General features: G+C 40.8%; 1 protein-coding gene across 4 annotated transcripts in view; it reads left to right on the plus strand.

The window, feature by feature from the left end:
- Window positions 1-17,098, plus strand: part of RAB3D (RAB3D, member RAS oncogene family) — a 36,249-nt gene extending 19,151 nt beyond the window's left edge. For 3 of the 4 annotated variants that reach the window (XM_070741641.1, XM_070741640.1, XM_070741643.1), the window contains 3 exons: window positions 9,458-9,576; window positions 16,110-16,234; window positions 16,379-17,098. In XM_070741641.1, coding sequence (XP_070597742.1) covers window positions 9,458-9,576; window positions 16,110-16,234; window positions 16,379-16,569 — 435 coding nt within the window. In that variant the 3' untranslated portion in view covers window positions 16,570-17,098. The remainder of the gene's footprint in view (window positions 1-9,457; window positions 9,577-16,109; window positions 16,235-16,378) is intronic. The other variant, XM_070741644.1, reaches the window with a different exon arrangement.
- The last annotated feature ends 3,806 nt before the right edge of the window (window positions 17,099-20,904 follow it).

A 20,904-nucleotide genomic window follows, 5' to 3' on the forward strand; every position in this document is an offset into this window, starting at 1 on the left:
CTGAATGGCAAATTTTCATGCCTGGGCGTGGATCGATTAGAAACAAAAGGGAGTCACGTGACCTCAGGACACACAGCAACAGTCATAAATATGAAACGGCAGCACAGTTTTGATCCTTCCGATCATCGGGCTGCTGCGAAAGTCCTAAGTGTGAAAAGGGTGCATAAGTCACTTTTTTCAGGGCCGTTGCGACTTTGAACGGTCAGTAAATGAACCATTGTAAGTCGAGGACAGCCTGCCTTCCCCCCTAGATGTTTTCTGTGGAGCTTCAAAGTGGACTCCTGATCTGCTAATCTGTTTCCAAAAGAGTGCACTGGTCAGACAGATAATCCTCGGGGAGGCCAACGTTTCTATCTCCTGGGTCAGACGGTTATTGAGTTCTGCCTCACTTTACCAGCTTTCTTGCCACAGTCATTAAGTGAATCCCTGAAGTTGCTTGTCTAAAGATCCCAAGAGATGTTCAAATAACCCTGGGACATTGTCACCATCATAACTACGTTATCAAATGTCCAAAGTTTGATCCAAACAATAACCTCTTTATTTTTCTAACATAGTCCTTCCTTCCTAGAAGGAAGAATAGAAATAATAAAATGGAAAAGGGGATTAAAAGGGGATACAAAAAAGAAAAGAGTTCGGTTCAAAGTTCTGCTCAGATTAAAGAAATTGGAGTTTGAGAAGGGTTGATTAAGCTTGGAGTATTGTTATTCTCTGATGCTGATCCAACCACCAATCAGCTGCTTGTGCTAAATCAGACTGTGCTGAAGCTGACCATGCTGCTGTTTGCTACAAGGAGACAAATAGATGGGAGGCAGAGGCAGATTTATAAGCCATAGTAAGACTACATCTGAAATACTGCAACCAGTTTTGGTCACCACATTACATAAAAGATGAGACTTTGGAAAAAGTTCAGAGAACAGCAACAAATATGATTACATACCTGGAGACTAAAACACATGAAGAACATTGTAAGATTTGGTTTTGGCTAGTCTACAGAACTTGGGGTGACAGAATTAGATAGGAGATTTTGAATTATCTCTCTTCAATCTTTTACACTCCCTGGTGATCTCTAAGACAACAGTCCCCAGCCCTTTTGGCTGCAAGGACCGACAGTGCTGTCTGCTGCTTCAGCAGCAGAGAGGGAAATGATTTTGTGTATGCAGCCTAAATCCTGCACAAGTGCAAAGGAAGCTTGCATACTCACCCATCATTTGTTGGCCTGGTTCCCAATGGGCCATGGACAGAATGTTGTGGACCACTACTGTAAAACATGTGATATCTAGCTTCATCGGGGTAGGCCACTTGGCCTCTAGCATTCCGTCCCCTGTCCTATTGTTCTCCTATACCTTTCTTCTATTCCTATATCTCTTCTTCTATTCTTTCATTGATATGTTCTATTACTATATCTTCTTTTCTTTTCTATTCTTTCTTAGATATATTTCACTATGAGTATCTCCTCTATAACCTTCATCATGTATTTTACTATGTGTATTGTTCTGCCAGTGTATCTCAACCTCCCGTAATTACAGGGTAATTAGTCCAGAAAGACACACACCACACGATAGAAGGAAAACCCAAAAGTCTTTATCAACAGAAAAACAGAAACAGCTCCCTTTTTAAATGTCAAAGGGATTTTCTGGTACACACAAGGCACAGGTTAAATGCAATCCAAATGCTCACCCAATAACTGGGAAATTGAGTCCAATTCTAAAGTCCAGAAAGTCCACACACAATCTTGAACAGCAAAAACCACAATCTCGACGAAACTATGAATCGGATAAACTGCCATGAGGCTAAAACAGCAGGCTGCTCTTTTATCTGTAGCACTAATTACAGCAGTCCCACCCAACCCCAGGTGGCCTCATTTATCTCCTGTAATAATCCTTCAGTTGTTGTCTCCTATGCATCACTCTACGCATGCGTGGATGTGTCATACATTCTTGTTCAGAATCCAGGGATGATAAGGATGATTGATCTCCTCCTGGGCTCTCTGCCAAACTCCCCTCTTCCAAGTCACCCCGACCATCTTCTTCTTCCGAGGAAACTTCACTCCCTAATTATGTCGGCAATAAAACAGGCCTACGATATGTTGATGATTCCCCTGCATCCACCTCCACATTCCTTGGGGCAGGAGCTGGGCCAGAGCCAACCACAACAGTGTGTGTGTGTGTATGTGTATGTATGTGTATATATGTATGTATGTATGTGTGTGTGTGTGTATATATATATATATACTTGGCTAGCTGATGGTATATGTATGTAGATTGTTCTGAGTTCGGGTTTTGCCCCGTGTAATATTTTGAGTGTCTATGCGACGTTTCGGTGAAATCACATTGATGATGGTGAATGTGATTTCACCGAAACGTCGCATAGACACTCAAAATATTACACGGGGCAAAACCCGAACTCAGAACAATCTATCTATCTATCTATATCTATATCTATATCTATATCTATATCTATATCTATATCTATATCTATATCTATATCTATATCTATATCTATATCTATCTATCTATCTATCTATCTATCTATCTATATATATATATATATATATATATATATGTACTGGTCTATAAAAAACCCAATGGCAGCCTAGGACATACTATCTACCAAAAGAAAACCCATACCAACCGTTATCTAAATGCACACTCACACCACCACCCCGCACAAATCACCTCAGTGGCCAAAACTCTCATCACCAGAACCAAACGCTTAGCTGACCATGAGCACTTAAAAACTGAATTGAACAAACTCAAAGATGTACTAATTTCTAATGGATTCAAAGAGAAAACAATAACAAACCTAATCAATAAAGAGACACCCCCCAAAAAACAAGATCAAGAACAGGACAATGGCACCACCATCCTTCCTTACATCAAAGGCACCACGGATAAAATTAGTAAAATCCTGCACAAACATAACATCAAAACCTCATTTTGCACTAACCAAAAAATATCTAATATCCTAAGGAGCCCCAAAGATAAAATCCAATTGGAATACCAAGGAATCTATGAAATCCCTTGCAAAACATGTGCAGCCACATACATTGGACAAACTAACCGAAGAGTGAGCCAACGCATAGCAGAACATGTGAATGCAGTCAAAAAACAAGAAAAGACCTCCTCCCTTGTCCAGCACATTAAAAAAACAGGGCACGAAATTGACTTTGAAAAAACTAAATTACTCCACAAAACAGAGAATTTATATAAAAGAATCTCTCTAGAAGCTATCGAAATTGAAAAGAGACCCCTTTGTTTAAATAAAAGGGATGATACCTCCCGCCTGCCAGAGATTTGGAAACCAGCCTTAAACAAAATAAACACTTCATAATATTCAACATGTCAATCCTTCTAATTATTATGATTTTAGAATTTTATATTTGGAAATCAGCCTTAAACAAAAAACTTCATAAAATCTTCATGTCATTCCTTCTAACAACTATGATTACACCAACCAATCAGATCACTGAAGCATAGTCACCCAATCTATTTGCTACATTCAAAGCAAATCTCCACCCCCACACTACATACTAGAAAGAAATGTCAGTTTGCTAATATTCCATTTACAACAACACAAAGATTGGAACTCCAGCCTGAAGATGGTGAATGTGATTTCACCGAAACGTCGCATAGACATGCAAAACATTACACAGGGCAAAACCCGAACTCAGAACAATCTACATATATATATATATATATATATATGACGGTCTTGGTATACAGTGATCCCCCGGGTATTGCGCTCCCGATCATTGCGAAACGGCTATATGGCAATTTTTGAACCCGGAAGTAAAAACACCATCTGCGCATGCGCACCCTTTTTTTCTATGGGCACGCATGCGTAGATGGCGCCGGGCAGATCAGCTGCTGGGCGGCTTCCCTGGGTCTTCCCCCTCTTGCTGGCGGGAGGGCGAAGCCCCCCCCAGCACCCGTTCGCCCGCCGTTCGCCCGGCCACCCGCCGTTCGCCACTCGCCCGCCCTTCGCCCGGCCACCCGCCGTTCGCCCGGCTCGCCCGCCGTTCGCCTGGCCACCCGCCGTTCGCCCGCCATTCGCCCGGCTCGCCCGCCGTTCGCCGCTCGCCCGCCCTTCGCCCGGCCACCCGCCCTTCGCTCGCTGCTCGCCCGGCCACCCGGGTTCATTTGGCTTCGGGACATGCCGGCGGCGACGTTTTAAAACAGCTGCGCGGTTTACCAACTGAGTCCCAAAGTTCGCCTTTGACTTCGGGACTCAATTGGTAAACCGCGCGGCTGTTTTAAAACATCGCCGCCGGCATGTCCCGAAGCCAAACGAACCCGGGTGGCCGGGCGAGCAGCGAAGCGAACGGCGGGTGGCCGGGCGAAGGGCGGGCGAGCGGTGGGCACGGCAGCAGCGAGGAGTTTGCGTGGGTGGCGGGGAAATCCCAATCTTCGGCTCCTCGCTGCTGGGAAGTAAAAACACCATCTGCCCATGCGCAGATGGTGTTTTTACTTCCGCAGCGCTACTTTGCGCAAAACCAATCATTGCGAGGGGTCCTGGAACGGAACCCTCGCAATGATCAGGGGATCACTGTATTCGGGTTTCTTCCCGTGTAGGATTTGGAAATTTCTGGCGACGTTTCGACGAGGTCTCACTCGTCATCTTCATCTACACAGCAAGCAATTGCTGAGCCATCAAACCACACCCAGCCACCAGTATTTATAGAAGGAAGGCAGCTCAGGTCTCGCTGTGTTCGCCTGAGAACAAGAACAGAAATACCAGCCTGAAGATGACGAGTGAGACCTCGTCGAAACGTCGCCAGAAATTTCCAAATCCTACACGGGAAGAAACCTGAATATACCAAGACCGTCATACCTGTACCCGTGAAAATCTACGAAAACACACACACACACACACATATATGTATATATATATATATATGAAGGGATTGGATACTGTAGCCTAGAGGATAATTCTCTGCCTTACAAGGCAAAGGTTGCAGGTTCAAGTCCCAGTGGGTATGGCTAGCTGATGAGGCCAAAATAAGGCCGAAATAGATCTATCCTAGTCTCCCTTAATTTTCAAATTCAGCTTAAACATGTGACACATACAGATAGAATTGTCGGCTATCAATAAAATTAACTGCCTTGGAAATGGCCCTGGGTTGGGCCGAGAGGCAAAAAAGGAGCTGTGATGTTCCTTCAATATACCAGGGTGATTCGACACAAAATGTAACCCTTCCCTGGTACAGAGCTGAAGGGATTGGATACTGTAGCCTAGAGGATAATTCTCTGCCTTACAAGGCAAAGGTTGCAGGTTCAAGTCCCAGTGGGTATGGCTAGCTGATGAGGCCAAAATAAGGCCGAAATAGATCTATCCTAGTCTCCCTTAATTTTCAAATTCAGCTTAAACATGTGACACATACAGATAGAATTGTCGGCTATCAATAAAATTAACTGCCTTGGAAATGGCCCTGGGTTGGGCCGAGAGGCAAAAAAGGAGCTGTGATGTTCCTTCAATATACCAGGGTGATTCGACACAAAATGTAACCCTTCCCTGGTACAGAGCTGAAGGGATTGGATACTGTAGCCTAGAGGATAATTCTCTGCCTTACAAGGCAAAGGTTGCAGGTTCAAGTCCCAGTGGGTATGGCTAGCTGATGAGGCCAAAATAAGGCCGAAATAGATCTATCCTAGTCTCCCTTAATTTTCAAATTCAGCTTAAACATGTGACACACACACACACACACATATATATACACACACACACACACACACACACTAAAACCCTCATTGTGTATTGGACTAAATAAATAAATAAATAAATAATAAATAAAATAATAAGAGAAAAAGTGGGGGGATCAGGGAGAAACACCCCCCCCCCCAAATACATACATTATTATGTACATACCAAGAGTTTTAAAAATACAACAGAAGAAAATTAACATATAGAGTAGAATACATTGGGACAATAACAGTATCCAATGCAAATATTATTCAAGAAGATACATACAGTATATCTGTCAGATGTAACCCAGTTGCAATATTTACAGTAAAACATCTATTAACAACATTGTATGAACCACCAGCATTTGCAGTTTCTGAGACATCCCAGATATCCTAGATATTAACAACTGATTAAATCTTTTAAAATTCAAAAACCTACTATTAGTTTCTTTGGATATTTGTTATCAATTAATCAATTTGATATTCAGATATTCAAAAATGGGTGGGATAAAGTATTAGAGGTTCCTATATTGTCTAGAGTCTAGACAATGGGATAGTGTTTTAATTTGTATACTAAAATGTCAATGGATGCAAATCTCCAATTTACATGTCAGTAATACTTAGAATTTATTGAACTCCATTGTATTTGTATAGAAAAGTATTACATACATAGCTTTTTGTTGGTGATGTAATAAGGACAATATAAAGGAGTCAAGCAAGGGTGAATGTTGGCAACGACCTTATTCAGCATAATGTTTTCCCAGCATGCTGTCAGGTGCCTTCCAGAACAGTTCCCTGGGAGTTAGCCTGAGCTACAGGACCAATGGGAAACTGTTCAACCTGCAAAGATTCCAGGCTGTCACCAAGATAAAGAAGATTGTGCTACGTGACCTCCTCTTTGCTGGCAACTGTGCCCTATATGCTGGATTAGAGCAGGAAGTGTAAACCAGTATGGATAATTTTGCAGCAGCATGCGACAACTTTGGTCTCCTTATCAACATAAAGAAGACCAAAGTGATGCATCAGCCAGCTCCGAAAGCTAAATACCAACAGCCCACCATCACAATAAAGGGACAAAAGCTACAAGCAGTGGACCAATGTACATACCTTGGCAGCATCCTCTCCTGTGCAGTGGCAATTGGCAGTGAGGTCAACTGCGGAATCGCCAAGGCAAGCTCTGCATTTGGCAAATTAATGACATGTGGAACCGATGTAGATTAAGCCTTGCTATAAAGCTCAAAGTCTACCAAGCAATAGTGCTAACTACCCTGTTGTATGCCAGTGAGACTTGGACTGTATACAGGAGACATGCCAGGCAATTGAACCACTCCCACATGACCTACCTCCTATTTGTCTGTCTGTCTGTCTGTCTGTCTGTCTATCTATCTGTCTGTCTTATATGCTGCCCTTGGATCAAGTGGTAGGATAAGGTCCCTCGCACTGAGGTCCTCTCCAGAGCAGGCCTGCCATCAATTTCCACCCTGCTGATGAAAGCTCAGGCATGCTGGGCAGGCCATGTTGCTAGGATGCCAGACCATCACATCCCTAAACAGCTCCTCTATGCTGATTGCATGGGGGACAAAGGAAGCATTACAAAGAATGTTGAAAGCCTCCTTCAAGTCCCTCGATATTGACACCACCTCCTGGGAAACTTTGGCACAAGATCGACTAACGTGACACATGCTAATCCAGGCTGCCAGACATCTGAGGCCAGAAGAACATTCAGAGCAGTAGAGAAGTGAGCATTCCGCAAAGCCAGGGCTGCAAATGCAAATGCTGTGACAATAGTGCCCACACATGTCTGCCCAACATATGGCAGAACATTTTGTGCCCGTATAGGCCTTACCAGCCACCTGAGGACACGTTGTGCACAGCCCACAACGCATTAGACGTCAAGGTCCTCCTCGAACACAATGGACGAATATCATCAATAAGGACAATGCTTCTTTAAAACTTTAAAACACATCAGGGTTGTCAAACTCATGGCCCATGGGCCAGATGCCTCACATGCTGGCCATGCCCATGTCCAGTTTAGCAAAGAGGAGAGAAGTCCCAATATGTGACATGACACTGCCGTGACAATGTGATTTTGACATCCCTGTCCTATACTTACAAAGTTTGGGAGAAAGTAGTGGAATATAAATATGACTGTGCAATAAAAGCTAAAATATTCAGATGATAATATTATCTTGAAACAGCTGCATACTGCATGGAATTTAACAACTGGGTAATATCAACGGATTCTTCATCCACTTATTATATCTAAAAGACTGATATTGCAAAATGGAAAGTTAAATGTATGGCTCCATTTACTCAATGTATTGAAGAATTGATGATATTTGCTATCTATTAACAGATTGCCTATAGACATAGATTTTATATAGATAAATATAAGGAAATGGAGATTTTTTTATTCAAAGTACTATAGGTTTAAAAAGCATGCTAGTCATTTTACGTATATTGTATTACAAAATTATGCATAGAATTGTAACTGTTTAGTGGATATTTCTAATGTTAATAAAATATGGTTAATGCTGATGGTCCTGAGGCACGTTATACATGCCAACTCTGCAAAAAAATGCTACTAATTATATACTATTGTGCCACATTGTTATGAGAGTCCATTATATTGACTAAGGCTGGGGAGGCAAAAAATGTACCATGGGAGGGCCACACATGGTCCTTTTTGGCTGGCAGAAGCATTGCAGGCCGGTCCTTTGATATTTCCAGGCTGGCTCTGCAGGCCAGATTTAAGCACCCTGCGGGTCAGATCCAGCCTGTGGACCTTGAGTTTGACACTCCTCCTTTAGACTATAGATTTCATCCGGAGAGATATCTGAATTTTTGAAATTCACTGAGTTTGGCATACTTTGCATCTGCTAGCCACATATCAATATGAAAATTACATTATTATATAATATTGTATTGCTAACTAGGGTATACAAAACTTTTTTGCTAGACCAATTCTCTAATACAGCTTGTCTGTTTGGAATCCATATTGTATATCAGATATTAATATGATTGAACAGGTCCAGAGATATTTCACAAGAAGAGTACTCCTCTACTCACAACAATATTCCCTATGTCACCAGACTAGAAATTTTAGGCTTGGACAATTGGAAATGTGGTTTGATCTAAGCATAATATATAAAATTGCCTGCTACAATGTACTACCTATCATTGACTTCTTCAACTTCAACTGCAATAATACACAGGCAAACCATCAATACTAATTCAAAGTAAACGGCTCGAAACTCGATTGCAGAAAATACAACTTCAGGACAAGAGTGGTCAACACCTGGAATGCTCTGCCCTACTCCGTTGTTACATCCTGAAACTTTCACAACTTCAACCTTAAACTGCCTACCATGGATCTCTCCCCATTCCTAAGAGTAAAGGCAGATTGCATAAGCGCACCAGCGTGCTTACTCTCTCTGTCCTACCATCCCCATTTATCTGTATTCCTTTCCTTTGTTCATGTCCATGTTCACATGCTATCTTGTACATGTTTGTCAAACTAATAAATAATAAATAAAAATGAAATGGAAACTCTTGTATCAAAGCAGCAAGTACTATGTTGAGTTAGGGGTGCTGTTTGAAAATTAGGCAAAATGGAAGGTCACAGAGATTTCTGATGGTAATGAAAAAGATGATAGATGAAAATGATTTTAAGGCTTGGCAAAGCAAGTAGTTAGATAAGGAACTCTATATGGGGGCTTTGTCTGAAAGGGGAAGTTAATTGATCAGTGTCATTTTTCTGTTTCTGTCTTTCTAAGGACACAGCTGGCCAAGAGCGTTATCGAACCATCACAACAGCCTACTACAGGGGAGCAATGGGTTTTTTACTTATGTATGATATTTCCAATCAGGAGTCTTTCAATGCTGTACAAGACTGGTAAGGTTTGCTGTGCAGAATTCTGAGTTGGAACAGGCACTTTTTCTGTCAATGGGTGATTTCCAGTAATAGACTAGGAAAACAGACTTTGAAATATGCTTAGTTAGTTGATAATGTACTGTTTATAGGTGCAACCATCTTGCTGTTTAGGAACTTACTCAGGGCCAGAATATCTCACCAGTACATTAATGGCAAAAGCTGAGTTAGAGAGCAGTATCTCATGTGCACAGCAGCATATTGGCATCTCCAATTAAAGGATTTTGACAACAGGGCTGGGAAATATCAGGGCCAGTCAGAAAAGGTGACATTGTATGGCTTTATCAAATGCAGGCAATGTATTATAAATCAGGGTACATACCCCCATTGCACAAGTAAGCCTCAACTCATGACTAGTAATTTAACAACTGTTCAGGGTTATGGTAGATTCAGAGAATTTTACAGCCCGTAAAGCACTTCTGGCTATTGTACAATATTGTCTCCCATCCCTCGTGCAGTCACGTGACTGCATTTTAGGCACTTGGTAACTGGCTCATATTTAAAACTGGTTGCAGTGTTCTGCCATCACATGCCGATGATTTGCAATGTTTTTACTGGTTTCTGGCAACAAATGTCCATTTGAGAGAAGGGTTTTACCACATGCCTGAATAAGCTCCACCGTTTCTCCTTCTCTCTGTCTCTGTCTCACATGCACCACACAGCAGAGAAAACAGTGGAGACAGCCAACCAGGTAAGGAGACTGACCTTCCCCTGCCTCCAGCTTGGTGTCTGCTCAGGGTGGCATCCCAAGACCCAGTCTGTGCATGGGCAACCTCCCCACAGCCAATGTGGGATTGTGGGAAGTGCATGTTTACAATAGAAAGAAAGCATATCCTGTCTCTTTCAAGCAATTAAGTGTGTGAGAGAGAGAGAAAGAGAGGGAGAGAGGAAGAAAAAATGAAGGATTAACAAGAATTGCAGGCAATGCTGTTTGAAAGAATTTCCTTTCCAGACAATGTGAGAAATGGGCTCCCTCGCAGTGCCTCCTTTCTGGGCCTCACCTGCCTCAGAAAGCCAGGAATCCTGCAGGCATCCCAGCTATGTAAATGCTGCCCAAATCCCCACGACTCAAGCGACCCACACAGCTGGTCCATCCGCCTGCACGCCCACACCTAGGCCTGCCAGGCACCATCCGCCACAAACCAAGCAACTGGGAGACTTTGGGACAGTGCCCCTTTAGCATCTGATGCCCTGCCAAAGGTGAAGCAGAAGCAGGCGGAGGCCACACAGGACTTCACCTCACCCTAACCCAGCCACAGTGCTCGTCAGGGGCCGACCATACATAAGGTTGAGTTTGGCATTTTACCTTCCTGCCTTTTGCAAACTTTTTAAAACAATTTTTAACATTATGGTAATATTTATTTTAAAAGACAGACAAAAAAAGACCAAAAAAGCCTTTTGCAAACTTTTGCCTGCATGATGCATGCAAGCAATCTTTCTCTCCTCCAAACTACTCCAGAAATGAGTATGACACTCATCGCGCTGGTGCTGCTTCTGCTGCTTTCTTTGCGTGCAGCCAAAAGTTTGCCAAAAGGCAGTAAAGTAAAATGCCAAACTCAAATTCCCCTCATGTATGGACCATCCCCGACAAGCATGAGGTGTGGTGGATGGGCTGGTTGGTGGAGCAGTTGCATGGCTTGCTTGAGTTGCAGGGATTTGGGCACTGGGATGACTGCCGGATCCCTGGCTTCCAAGGCAGGTGAGGCCCAGAGAGGAAGCACTGCGAGGGAGCCCATTTCTCACATTGGCCATTTGGGGGGCATCCATGCAGAGGCCAAGTCTCGGGCCACTACCCTGAGCAGGCACCGATCTGGAGGCAGAGGCATCCCACAATAAGGTGAGTTTAAATCTGGCATTTTACTTTCCTGCCCTTTGCAAACTTTTGGCTGCATGCAAGAGAAGCAGCAGAAATAAAAGAGCGGGGTTAAAATCTAGAACAGAACTACAAGAAGAAGGAATAGAGTTGGAGTGGCAGGCTTATTTACAAATACAGTGTTCCCTCAATTTTCGTGGGTTCGAACTTCGCGGAAAGTCTATACCACGGTTTTTCAAAAATATTAATTAAAAAATACTTCACGGTTTTTTTCCCTATACCACAGTTTTTCCTGCTGATGATGTCATATGTCATTGCCAAACTTTCATCTGCCTTTAATGAATATTTTTTTTAATAAACTTTAATAAATTAACATGGTGAGTAATAATCTAAATAGTTGCTAAGGGGATGGGAAATTGCAATTCAGGGGTTTAAAGTGTAAAGGAAAGGCTTGTGATACTGTTCATAGCCAAAAATAGTGTATTTACTTCCGCATCTCTACTTCGCGGAAATTCGACTTTCGCGGGCAGTCTCAGAACGCATCCCCCGCGTAAATTGAGGGAACACTGTACAATCACGCTACATGAAATACAGAAAAGATGGGGCATTAAAAAAGGATTAATGGTACTCGACAAAAGTTTATTAGGTACAGATGAAAAAATGATAAAGAAAGCCATATTGAAAAATGGTGGAAGAGCAAGTGAAGGAAATCATGGTAGTGTGGGCCAAAAATTTTGGTTACAATATTGAATTGGATAAATGGCAAGATCTATAGAAGAGAAACAGAAAATTAACATTAGACACTGCTTACATAGAAAATCTGCATAAAATGTTTTACAGGTGGCACCTTCCATCAGCAAGGTTAGCAAAAATGACTAAGAATATATTACCACAATGTTGAAATGTAATTCAGCCCTAGGATCTTCTTTTTATCATATGTGGTGGTCGTGTTCAAAAGCCAAGGAATTGAATAAAAATTTGGTTGCAGAAGGTGTTAGACCCAAAAAATAGATTTGAAGGCAGAACTATTCCTATTAGGAATTACAAAAGAGAAATGTAGTAAAGGATCAATATACTTAATTCTGCATGTTATAACAGCAGCAAGATTGGTGTAGGCACAAAATAGGAAAAATAAGATAGGCCCTTTGCAGAAGAAACGATGTAGAAAATAATGGTACACACAGAAATGGGCAGGAAACATTTTGCCTCTTCTTACGAACTTTTTTCGAGTTACGAACCGGCATTCGGGAGGCTGCTGGAAAGCCCCCCGGCTATTTTAAAAGGTGACAGCCGGGCGGCGGGGCTTCCCAGCAGCCTCCCGAACGCCGGTTCGTAACTCGAAAAAAGTTCGTAAGAAGAGGCAAAATTTTTCTGAACCCCGGGTTCGGTTTGGGAGGCTGCTGGGAAGCCCCCCAGCCCGGCTGCGACCTTTTAAAACAGCCGGGAGGCTTCCCAGAAGATGCCGAACGCCGAACGCGGAAGTTCGGGTTTGGTGTTCGGCTTCAGGAAGCTGCTGGGAAGCTGCCCGGCTGTTTTAAAAGGTCGCAGCCGGGCTGGGGGACTTCCCAGCAGCCTCCCGAACCCTGAACTTTTGCCAAACTTCCGGGTTCGGGGTTCGGGAGGTTGCTGGGAAGCCCCCCCAGCCCGGCTGTCACCTTTTAAAACAGCTGCGCGGCTTTCCAGCAGTCTCCGAACGCCGAACGCGGAAGTTCGGGTTTGGCGTTTGGCTTCGGGAAGCTGCTGGGAAGCCGCCCGGCTGTTTTAAAAGGTCACAGCCGGGCTGGGGGGCTTCCCAGCAACCTCCCGAACCCCAAACTTTTGCCAAACTTCCGGGTTCGGGAGGTTGCTGGGAAGCCCCCAGCCCGGCTGTCACCTTTTAAAACAGCCGCGCGGCTTCCCAGCAGCTTCCCGAAGCTGAACGCCAAACCCGAACTTCCGCGTTCAGCGTTCGGAGACTGCTGGGAAGCCCCGCCGCCGGGCTGTCACCTTTTAAAACAGCCTGGGGGCTTCTCGGCGACCTCCCGAACGCCGAACCCGGAAGTTCGGGTTTGGCTTCGGCGTTCGGGAGGTCGCTGAGAAGCCCCCAGGCTGTTTTAAAAGGTGACAGCCGGGCGGCAGCGGTTTTTTTGCGGGGGTTTTTTTTTGGTTGCACGGATTAATTGACTTTACATTGTTTCCTATGGGAAACAATGTTTCGTCTTACGAACCTTTCATCTTACGAACCTCCCCCTGGAACCAATTAGGTTCGTAAGACGAGGTATGACTATATATATATTCAAATATGAAACAAGGGTTGTGTTTATAATATCAAAGTTGTAATATATGATGAATAGAAAATGTATCTGTTATTATGTTAAAATATGTATGGAGATGACAAAGGAGGGAAGGTTGCATTGTGTCCAATATTTTAATGTTTACATATATATACAGTGGTACCTCTACTTACGAACTTAATTCGTTCCATGACCAGGTTCTTAAGTAGAAAAGTTTGTAAGAAGAAGCAATTTTTCCCATAGGAATAAATGTAAAAGCAAATAATGCATGCAATTGGGGAAACACAGGGAGGGTAGAGGCCCTGTTTCCTCCCAAGAGATTCCTAGAGAAGGCCCCACAGAGGCTTCTCCCTGCCTTTTCCGATTTCAGTGTTGGAGGTTCGGGTTTGTAAGTGGAAAATGGTTCCTGAGAAGAAGGAAAAAAATCTTATCTAGAAAAATTCGTAAGTAGAGACTTTTATAGGTAGAGGTACCACTTTGTGTGTATGTATGTATGTATGTATGTATGTATGTATGTATGTATGTATGTATGTATGTGGCAAAAAGGAAGCTGTGATGCTCCTTCAATAAACCAGGCTGACTCAACAAAAAATCACACACACACAAAAACTCACACATTTACACTGCTAAAAAAAAAATAAAGGGAACACTTAAATATCACAATATAACTCCAAGTAAATCAAACTTCTGTGAAATCAAACTGTGCACTTAGGAAGCAACACTTATTGTCAATCAATTTCAAATGCTGTTGTGCACATTCAACTTTGTACAGAACATTGAGAATATTTCATTCATTCAGATCAAGGATGTGTTATTTGAGTGTTCTCTTTATTTTTTTGAGCAGTATATACATTATATTTACTTAATATATAGCATATGTTAACCATAATATATTATGCTTAGCATATTAACCAACTTTCAGAACAGTGACTTCTGGAACTTAATCCAATCTGGAAAACATGGCAAAAGCATTATGAACACTTGCTCACTATCTGATCAGATTACATTGATTATTAGAATGTAATCTGATTAGATAGTGATTGCTCCATGACAAAAGGAGTCATGAAAGTGTCTTCCAATCACAGATTATTATTAGTACCTGCAGCCTGGCCCAAGATATGCCTGTTTGATGAGTGATATTTATTTATTTAAATTTACATGTGATCTGATTCCCAATGACATCAGGATCCGTACACAGAGAGAAGCAGCAGAGAGGTGATACAATCTCAGACTTCAGACTACTGCCCATACTAGATAGTGACTAAGACCTTGGCCAAACCTTCCATCATATTTTCATGAAAACCCTAAGTATGCTGGGTGGGCACTTTGGGAGCTGAAGTCCATGCAACCTAAATTTGCTGAAGTTTCAGAACACTGCTCTACACTCCACACTGGGCCTCAGTGAAAAACTGGCCCTACCTATCTGGGCACGTCTCCTGAAATGACTGTCACCGGCCCCAGAATATTCACCCCAATAATTTGCTGATCTGTCTCCTGAATACTTAATCCATAAATAAGCTGAAGATCCACCCACTAATAATTTCAATATCTAAAAATAGCACAACAAATTAAATAAAAATGCATACCTGCTAACTGAATTCCAAGCTCTTCCTTTTTCACATAATAATAAACCACATTCCCCAACCACTCACTTCAAAGCAGAACAAGAACAGCCACAATTCTTCTGCAAACTACGCCATGAACCAGAAATTGTTGGCAACAATGACAAGAATATCTCCAGTCATCTTACTCTAACAAAACACAACTTTCCAACAAATTATGACTCTGTTTTAGAAGCCATTCCATTTCTTTTCTTTTTAGAAGTTGTCTTTTCTGTCATATTACTTCTGATATGTTCACCACCGTCTTCCTCAGCTACCTGATCCTTGAAGGTTCCACACTTTTTTCTTGCTAGTCTGCTACACTTCTAAAAACAGCTTTCAGAATTATTGTAACTCATACACTCAAAAGCTCATCTTAAAAAGCTGAGTGGCATTGGCAGTTGGATGCTATTTTCTATTGGCTGGTAGTTTCTGCTGTGAGGCATACCATCATTTGATGAGACTAGTGGGGATGATTGCTGAAGAAGTTAAGAGAATTAAGACCTTCCTGTCTGAATAAACCAAGTGATAGATTTGTATTAGTATCTCATTCTGGGCTTGTGCAGACAATAAGGATTCTGATTTCTCTTTCCCCATTCCTGTCAATTAGGGAAAGTGGGGAGAGCAATCACCACTCAAATCAACACAGTTCCTTTTTTCAAAAGATGGAAATAATAGTGTATATGAACTGATGAAATGAGGATGATTCTTCTGCCTTGTGACTGTCACTGATAGTTCTTTTTCGGTAATTCTGAAATTACAAACCCAATAGCAATTCCATTCCTGAATTTTTCTATATCCTTCTCTTAGGGCAACTCAGATCAAGACTTACTCCTGGGATAATGCTCAAGTGATTCTGGTCGGGAACAAGTGTGATCTGGAGGATAATCGAGTAATACCCACTGAAGATGGCAAGAGACTTGCTGATGAACTAGGTTTGTTTTGTCTCTTATGTGGGGACACCTCCAGATTAGATTGCTCTCAATCTCATACACAACAAAAAAAGAAATGCCTCCTGCTCTTTCTCCCCTCCCATCTTTCGGCTTCTTCTTTTAAAAAAACATTTCTTCTCCTTCCAGGTTTAGAATTCTTTGAAGCCAGTGCCAAGGATAATATCAATGTCAAGCAGGTTTTTGAGCGCTTGGTGGACATAATCTGTGAAAAGATGAATGAGAGCCTGGATGCAAACTCTGGTATGAACAGCAACAATCACAAGAACACTGCCCTGAAGGAATCATCAGCCTCACAGTCCAACAGCTGTTCCTGCTAGATAGGATTTTGCTGACATTTGAGACCTGCAGTGCCTCGCTGCCCTACATAAATGAGAAGAAAGGTTTAGCAGATTGCACATCTCCTTTGACTGCTGTTTGACTCTGGCTGTGCCTGTTTGACCTCTGACCACATGCATCAGTTGCCTCCCCTCCTTTTCTCTGCAGCATAATTGGCCTTTTCTGGCAAAGGAGCATGATTTATTTTGAATATGTGCACTTCAGTCTACACTCTCAATGATAACATGTCAAATGACAACTTGGGCCTATCTATGGCACTGTGCCCAACTTTGTCCTCACTCTTTTCAAGATTCTAGTGCCAGTTCTCTGATTTGATTGTGTTCACTTAGTGACTAGGAATTGAGCAATTTGTTTCATATGAAACCTGGATCTGCATAAGCATCTTGCATTCCCATCGTGCGTTTGCCCAGTTTAAATCCTGCATCAGTTTAACTACTCCATGCAATTGATTAAGTGAGCTGCAGTTCACAAAATTTTATGCCTTTTAATAAAAAGTTTTTTTATTGGAAAGGAGCTGTGTTATTCCGTTGGATTTTCTGCCAAATTCAACATTCTGCAATTTTCTCTATCTAAAAAATAAATCCCATGGCACTTTGAAGTTGGATATCCTCATTCAGACATCCCTTTAAAACTAGACGTAGGTGAAAGAAATATGTGCAGAGAATCCTGTCAGTGGGTTTTTCTCTTCAGAACTGTTTACCATAAGATGGATCATGCTTAATCAGAAAACATCCACTGATCCAATCTCTTGGGTAGAAATACCAAAAGGAGGGGGAGCAAAGCAACCTTTTAGGCCTGGGAGACCAATTTGCTCTTTCTGCTATATCTGACTAATAAGGCTACAATGTCATCAGATAAGGCAGGGGGGAAATCTAACTCTACCAGTGGGGAATGTTTAGAGCAATGAAGCTTTTAAGTGGCACTGTCCTGTTTTAAGGTTCACCAAATCTTGAGTTTAACATAGAATATAGAGTCATAGGGCTGGAAGGGAACTTGGTGGTTTTCTAATCTAACTCTCTGCTCAAGGCAGGAAACTTTTGCAATCCCAGTCAAATGGTTGATTGTTAATCCCTTAAAATGCCTCCCAATTTAACCCAGCTGCGCTGTTCAAATCCACTATACACTTGTACTGTTTTCAAGTCTGTGTGACTCAAACTGAAAATTCTTTATTTTAAGTGCTTGTATTTGGTCAATTTGAAAACTTCTTTCCCTTGGAAACTAGGTTGAACATTTCAGCACACAATGAAATGAAAATTGAAATAAAAAAATAATGCTTATTGGTTTATTTTGCTCATAAAAGCCCTCCCCCCTTTTTGTGATTTTTTTTTCAATTTATAGATAGTTTTGCCTGCAAACAACACACAATTTTACTAAATTTGGTGTGGAATTACTAGTTTGAATAGTTCAGAACATAATGATATGAAAATTGAACTGAAAAAAAATGATGCTTATTTGTTTATTTTGCTCGTGAAAGGGCCTTGCCCCCCCCATTTTTTCAAGCATGTCATTTTATACATTTTTCTAGGCCCCTAATTCCTAATATTTTCAATACCCTTGGCATTGAATTACCAGTTTGAACATTTCTGAACATAATGAAATGAAAATTGAACTGAAAACATTGCTGCTTATTTGTTTATTTTGCACATAAAAGTCCCCCCCCCATTGTGTTCAGTTATTTCAATTTATATAAAAATTATACAGTTAATTACAAAATTACATAATTGTTTTTAGTAAAATGTATTTATTTCATAAAATTAATTGTCTGGCTATCATGTGCTTGCTTTTTAAAAGGATATTCCCAATATTTCTAGCCAAATCTATATAAAAAGTGAAAATAATGGCACATAGCAAGGCCGAGAGGTGTGGCCCTTTTGTGAGCAAAATAAACAAATAAGCATCATTTTTCTCAGTTCATTACTATTTTTCATATGATCAGGAATGTTCAATTTAGTATATCAAAACTTTTGGGGGGAAATTCCTTAGAGATTTGTAGCCTAAAAAAATGTAAACTGATACGAAATGCTCAAAAAATTTGGGGGGGGGGATTTTTGATCAAAATAAAAATATAATATAATGAGTAATATAATATAATAATACAATTTTCAAAAAGACCTAATTTAAGTACCTAAAAAAAAATCTTTTTGGTCCAGGTCGTATACAACCCGAAACAGACTTAACATGAGGTTTTTTTGCCCAGAGAAAAGTTATCCCCCACCCCCAAAAAATATTTTTATGATGATCAGCAATGTTAAATTTAGTAAATCAATGCCTAAGATATTAAAAATATTTCGGATTTGGAGCTTAAAATTTTTTAAAAGTGAAAATGGTTGCAAGCAGCCTGGGGGGGGGGGAGCCTTATTTCTGATTTTAAAAAACCAATAAGCATCATTTTTTTCAGTTCATTTATAGTTTTCTTATGGTCAGGAATGTTCAAAACTAGTAATCCCACACCAAATTTAGTAAAATTGTACGCATTTTGCAGGCTAAACTATCTATAAATTGGGGGAAAAATCACAAAAGGGGGGGGGGCTTTTATGAGTAAAATAAACCAATAAGCATTATTATTTTTTTCAATTTTCATTTCATTGTGTGCAGAAATGTTCAACCTAGTTTCCAAGGGAAATAAGTTTTCAAATTGACCAAACATAAGCACTTAAAATAAAGAATTTTCTGTTTGACTCGAAAATAGTACAAGTGTGACTTTTTTTGCCCCACAAAAACTAAGCCCCCCACCCCCACAAAAAAATTCTCATAGAACCCCTGAAATGATGAAAAGTCATAAAATTTCAAGTTTCAGAAATGCAGGGAAAAATTTTTACACGGTCTCAAACTTCGATTTCGAGTCTCATAAACTTGAAACATGACAGCAGGGTTAAAAGTGTCTAAATGTTTTGGCTATAAATGAGATACTAGAGGCATATATGCCACCTTTGGATTGCCTATCACTGTCATCCATTGCTAACCACAATGATATCAAAATGTGTATTGTGATATCATACACAAGCTCTATCCTTTTTTTATTTCTGTTCAATATTGCAGAGCATAGTAAGAGCCAGAGTTTACATCACTACATATTGCTGCATTTTTGGTGTCTTGCCTCCCTTTCCCCTCCTATAGACAAGCCATATTGAAAAAAACATCACAAAATCCTGTTGACATAGTTCAAAAAGGCCCTTAACGAAGTCTCTCACAAAGCATCAAGGGAATTGACATTTGTATCTTCCAGAATGACATTTGTAACACCCCACTGGCTGTGAAGCTTAATTTGTGCATTTAGTCTGTAGCAGAGTTCACACTCCAGCTTTTAGGCTCAGATATTTCTCTCCCCATCAGGTTGGTTGTTGTCATTAGAGAGCTTCCTTAACTACAATCAAGAATGTATTCCTGTAGAACATTCACATATAGTTTATTGAGGAAAGAGAACATAATGCATGGACAACCTTGCTAGTGTTCTGCAGACTTTTAAGGAGAGTCTTTTTCCCCACTGGTGGGAACTTTTGCTTCATCCTGGTTTCAAACCCAGAGTTTCATGATTCTGCTCCTTGCGCTCCATTTCTTCCCTTTTTAGAATTTTCTTTCACAGTCCAGTCACCATAATATCATGCAACTAAGTATTACTCTGTTATAAAACTGCCTGGATTTCAGCTTCATAACTCATTTTGAATGCAGAGAGGAATAGGGGAAGGTAGCTGGAAAGTTTCTGGAAAACTGCAGTGGTTTGTTTTATAATCAATTTTCTCTGACATGGCTTCTCATTCATAGCAACATTTTTTTTTACCAACTACTGTATCAACTACTGTGAAGATATAGGTACTGTGGATGGGATGATGGTGTTAGCCCTATTTGTGTCAAATAGAATTGAGATAAATTTTGTGTATAACTGGTAATAATTTAGGGGACGAATAGAGATTTTGCTGATTAGCAAAACAGAAAGAGTGAGCACTGATTCAACTTATGGTGTTCTCTATGTATTCTTTGTGAATCTTCACTTTCATATTGATATTACTTGTTGAGAGACTGAACAGACTGATATAAAAGTGCCTCATGATGAGATATGTCATTGGTATGTATGTTAGAAAAACTTAGCAATTAACCAATCTTTTGTTATATATAATCTTGCTTAATTGTGCTTGGTTGTACTCCTTGATTTTATTTCTTGTTATTGGATTCCAGTTCATTTATGTTTTTATTTCTTTTAATCATAAATTATATTCTATAAGTTGCCCAAAGTCAACTAGAGTGGGAAGATGTATGAAATCTAATAAATGATAATAATAATAATAATAATAATAAATTGCAAAAGGCAGCTTTACAGA

The sequence above is a fragment of the Erythrolamprus reginae genome, chromosome 2, assembly GCF_031021105.1.
Source record: "Erythrolamprus reginae isolate rEryReg1 chromosome 2, rEryReg1.hap1, whole genome shotgun sequence".
In the NCBI taxonomy this organism is placed as follows: domain Eukaryota; kingdom Metazoa; phylum Chordata; class Lepidosauria; order Squamata; family Dipsadidae; genus Erythrolamprus; species Erythrolamprus reginae.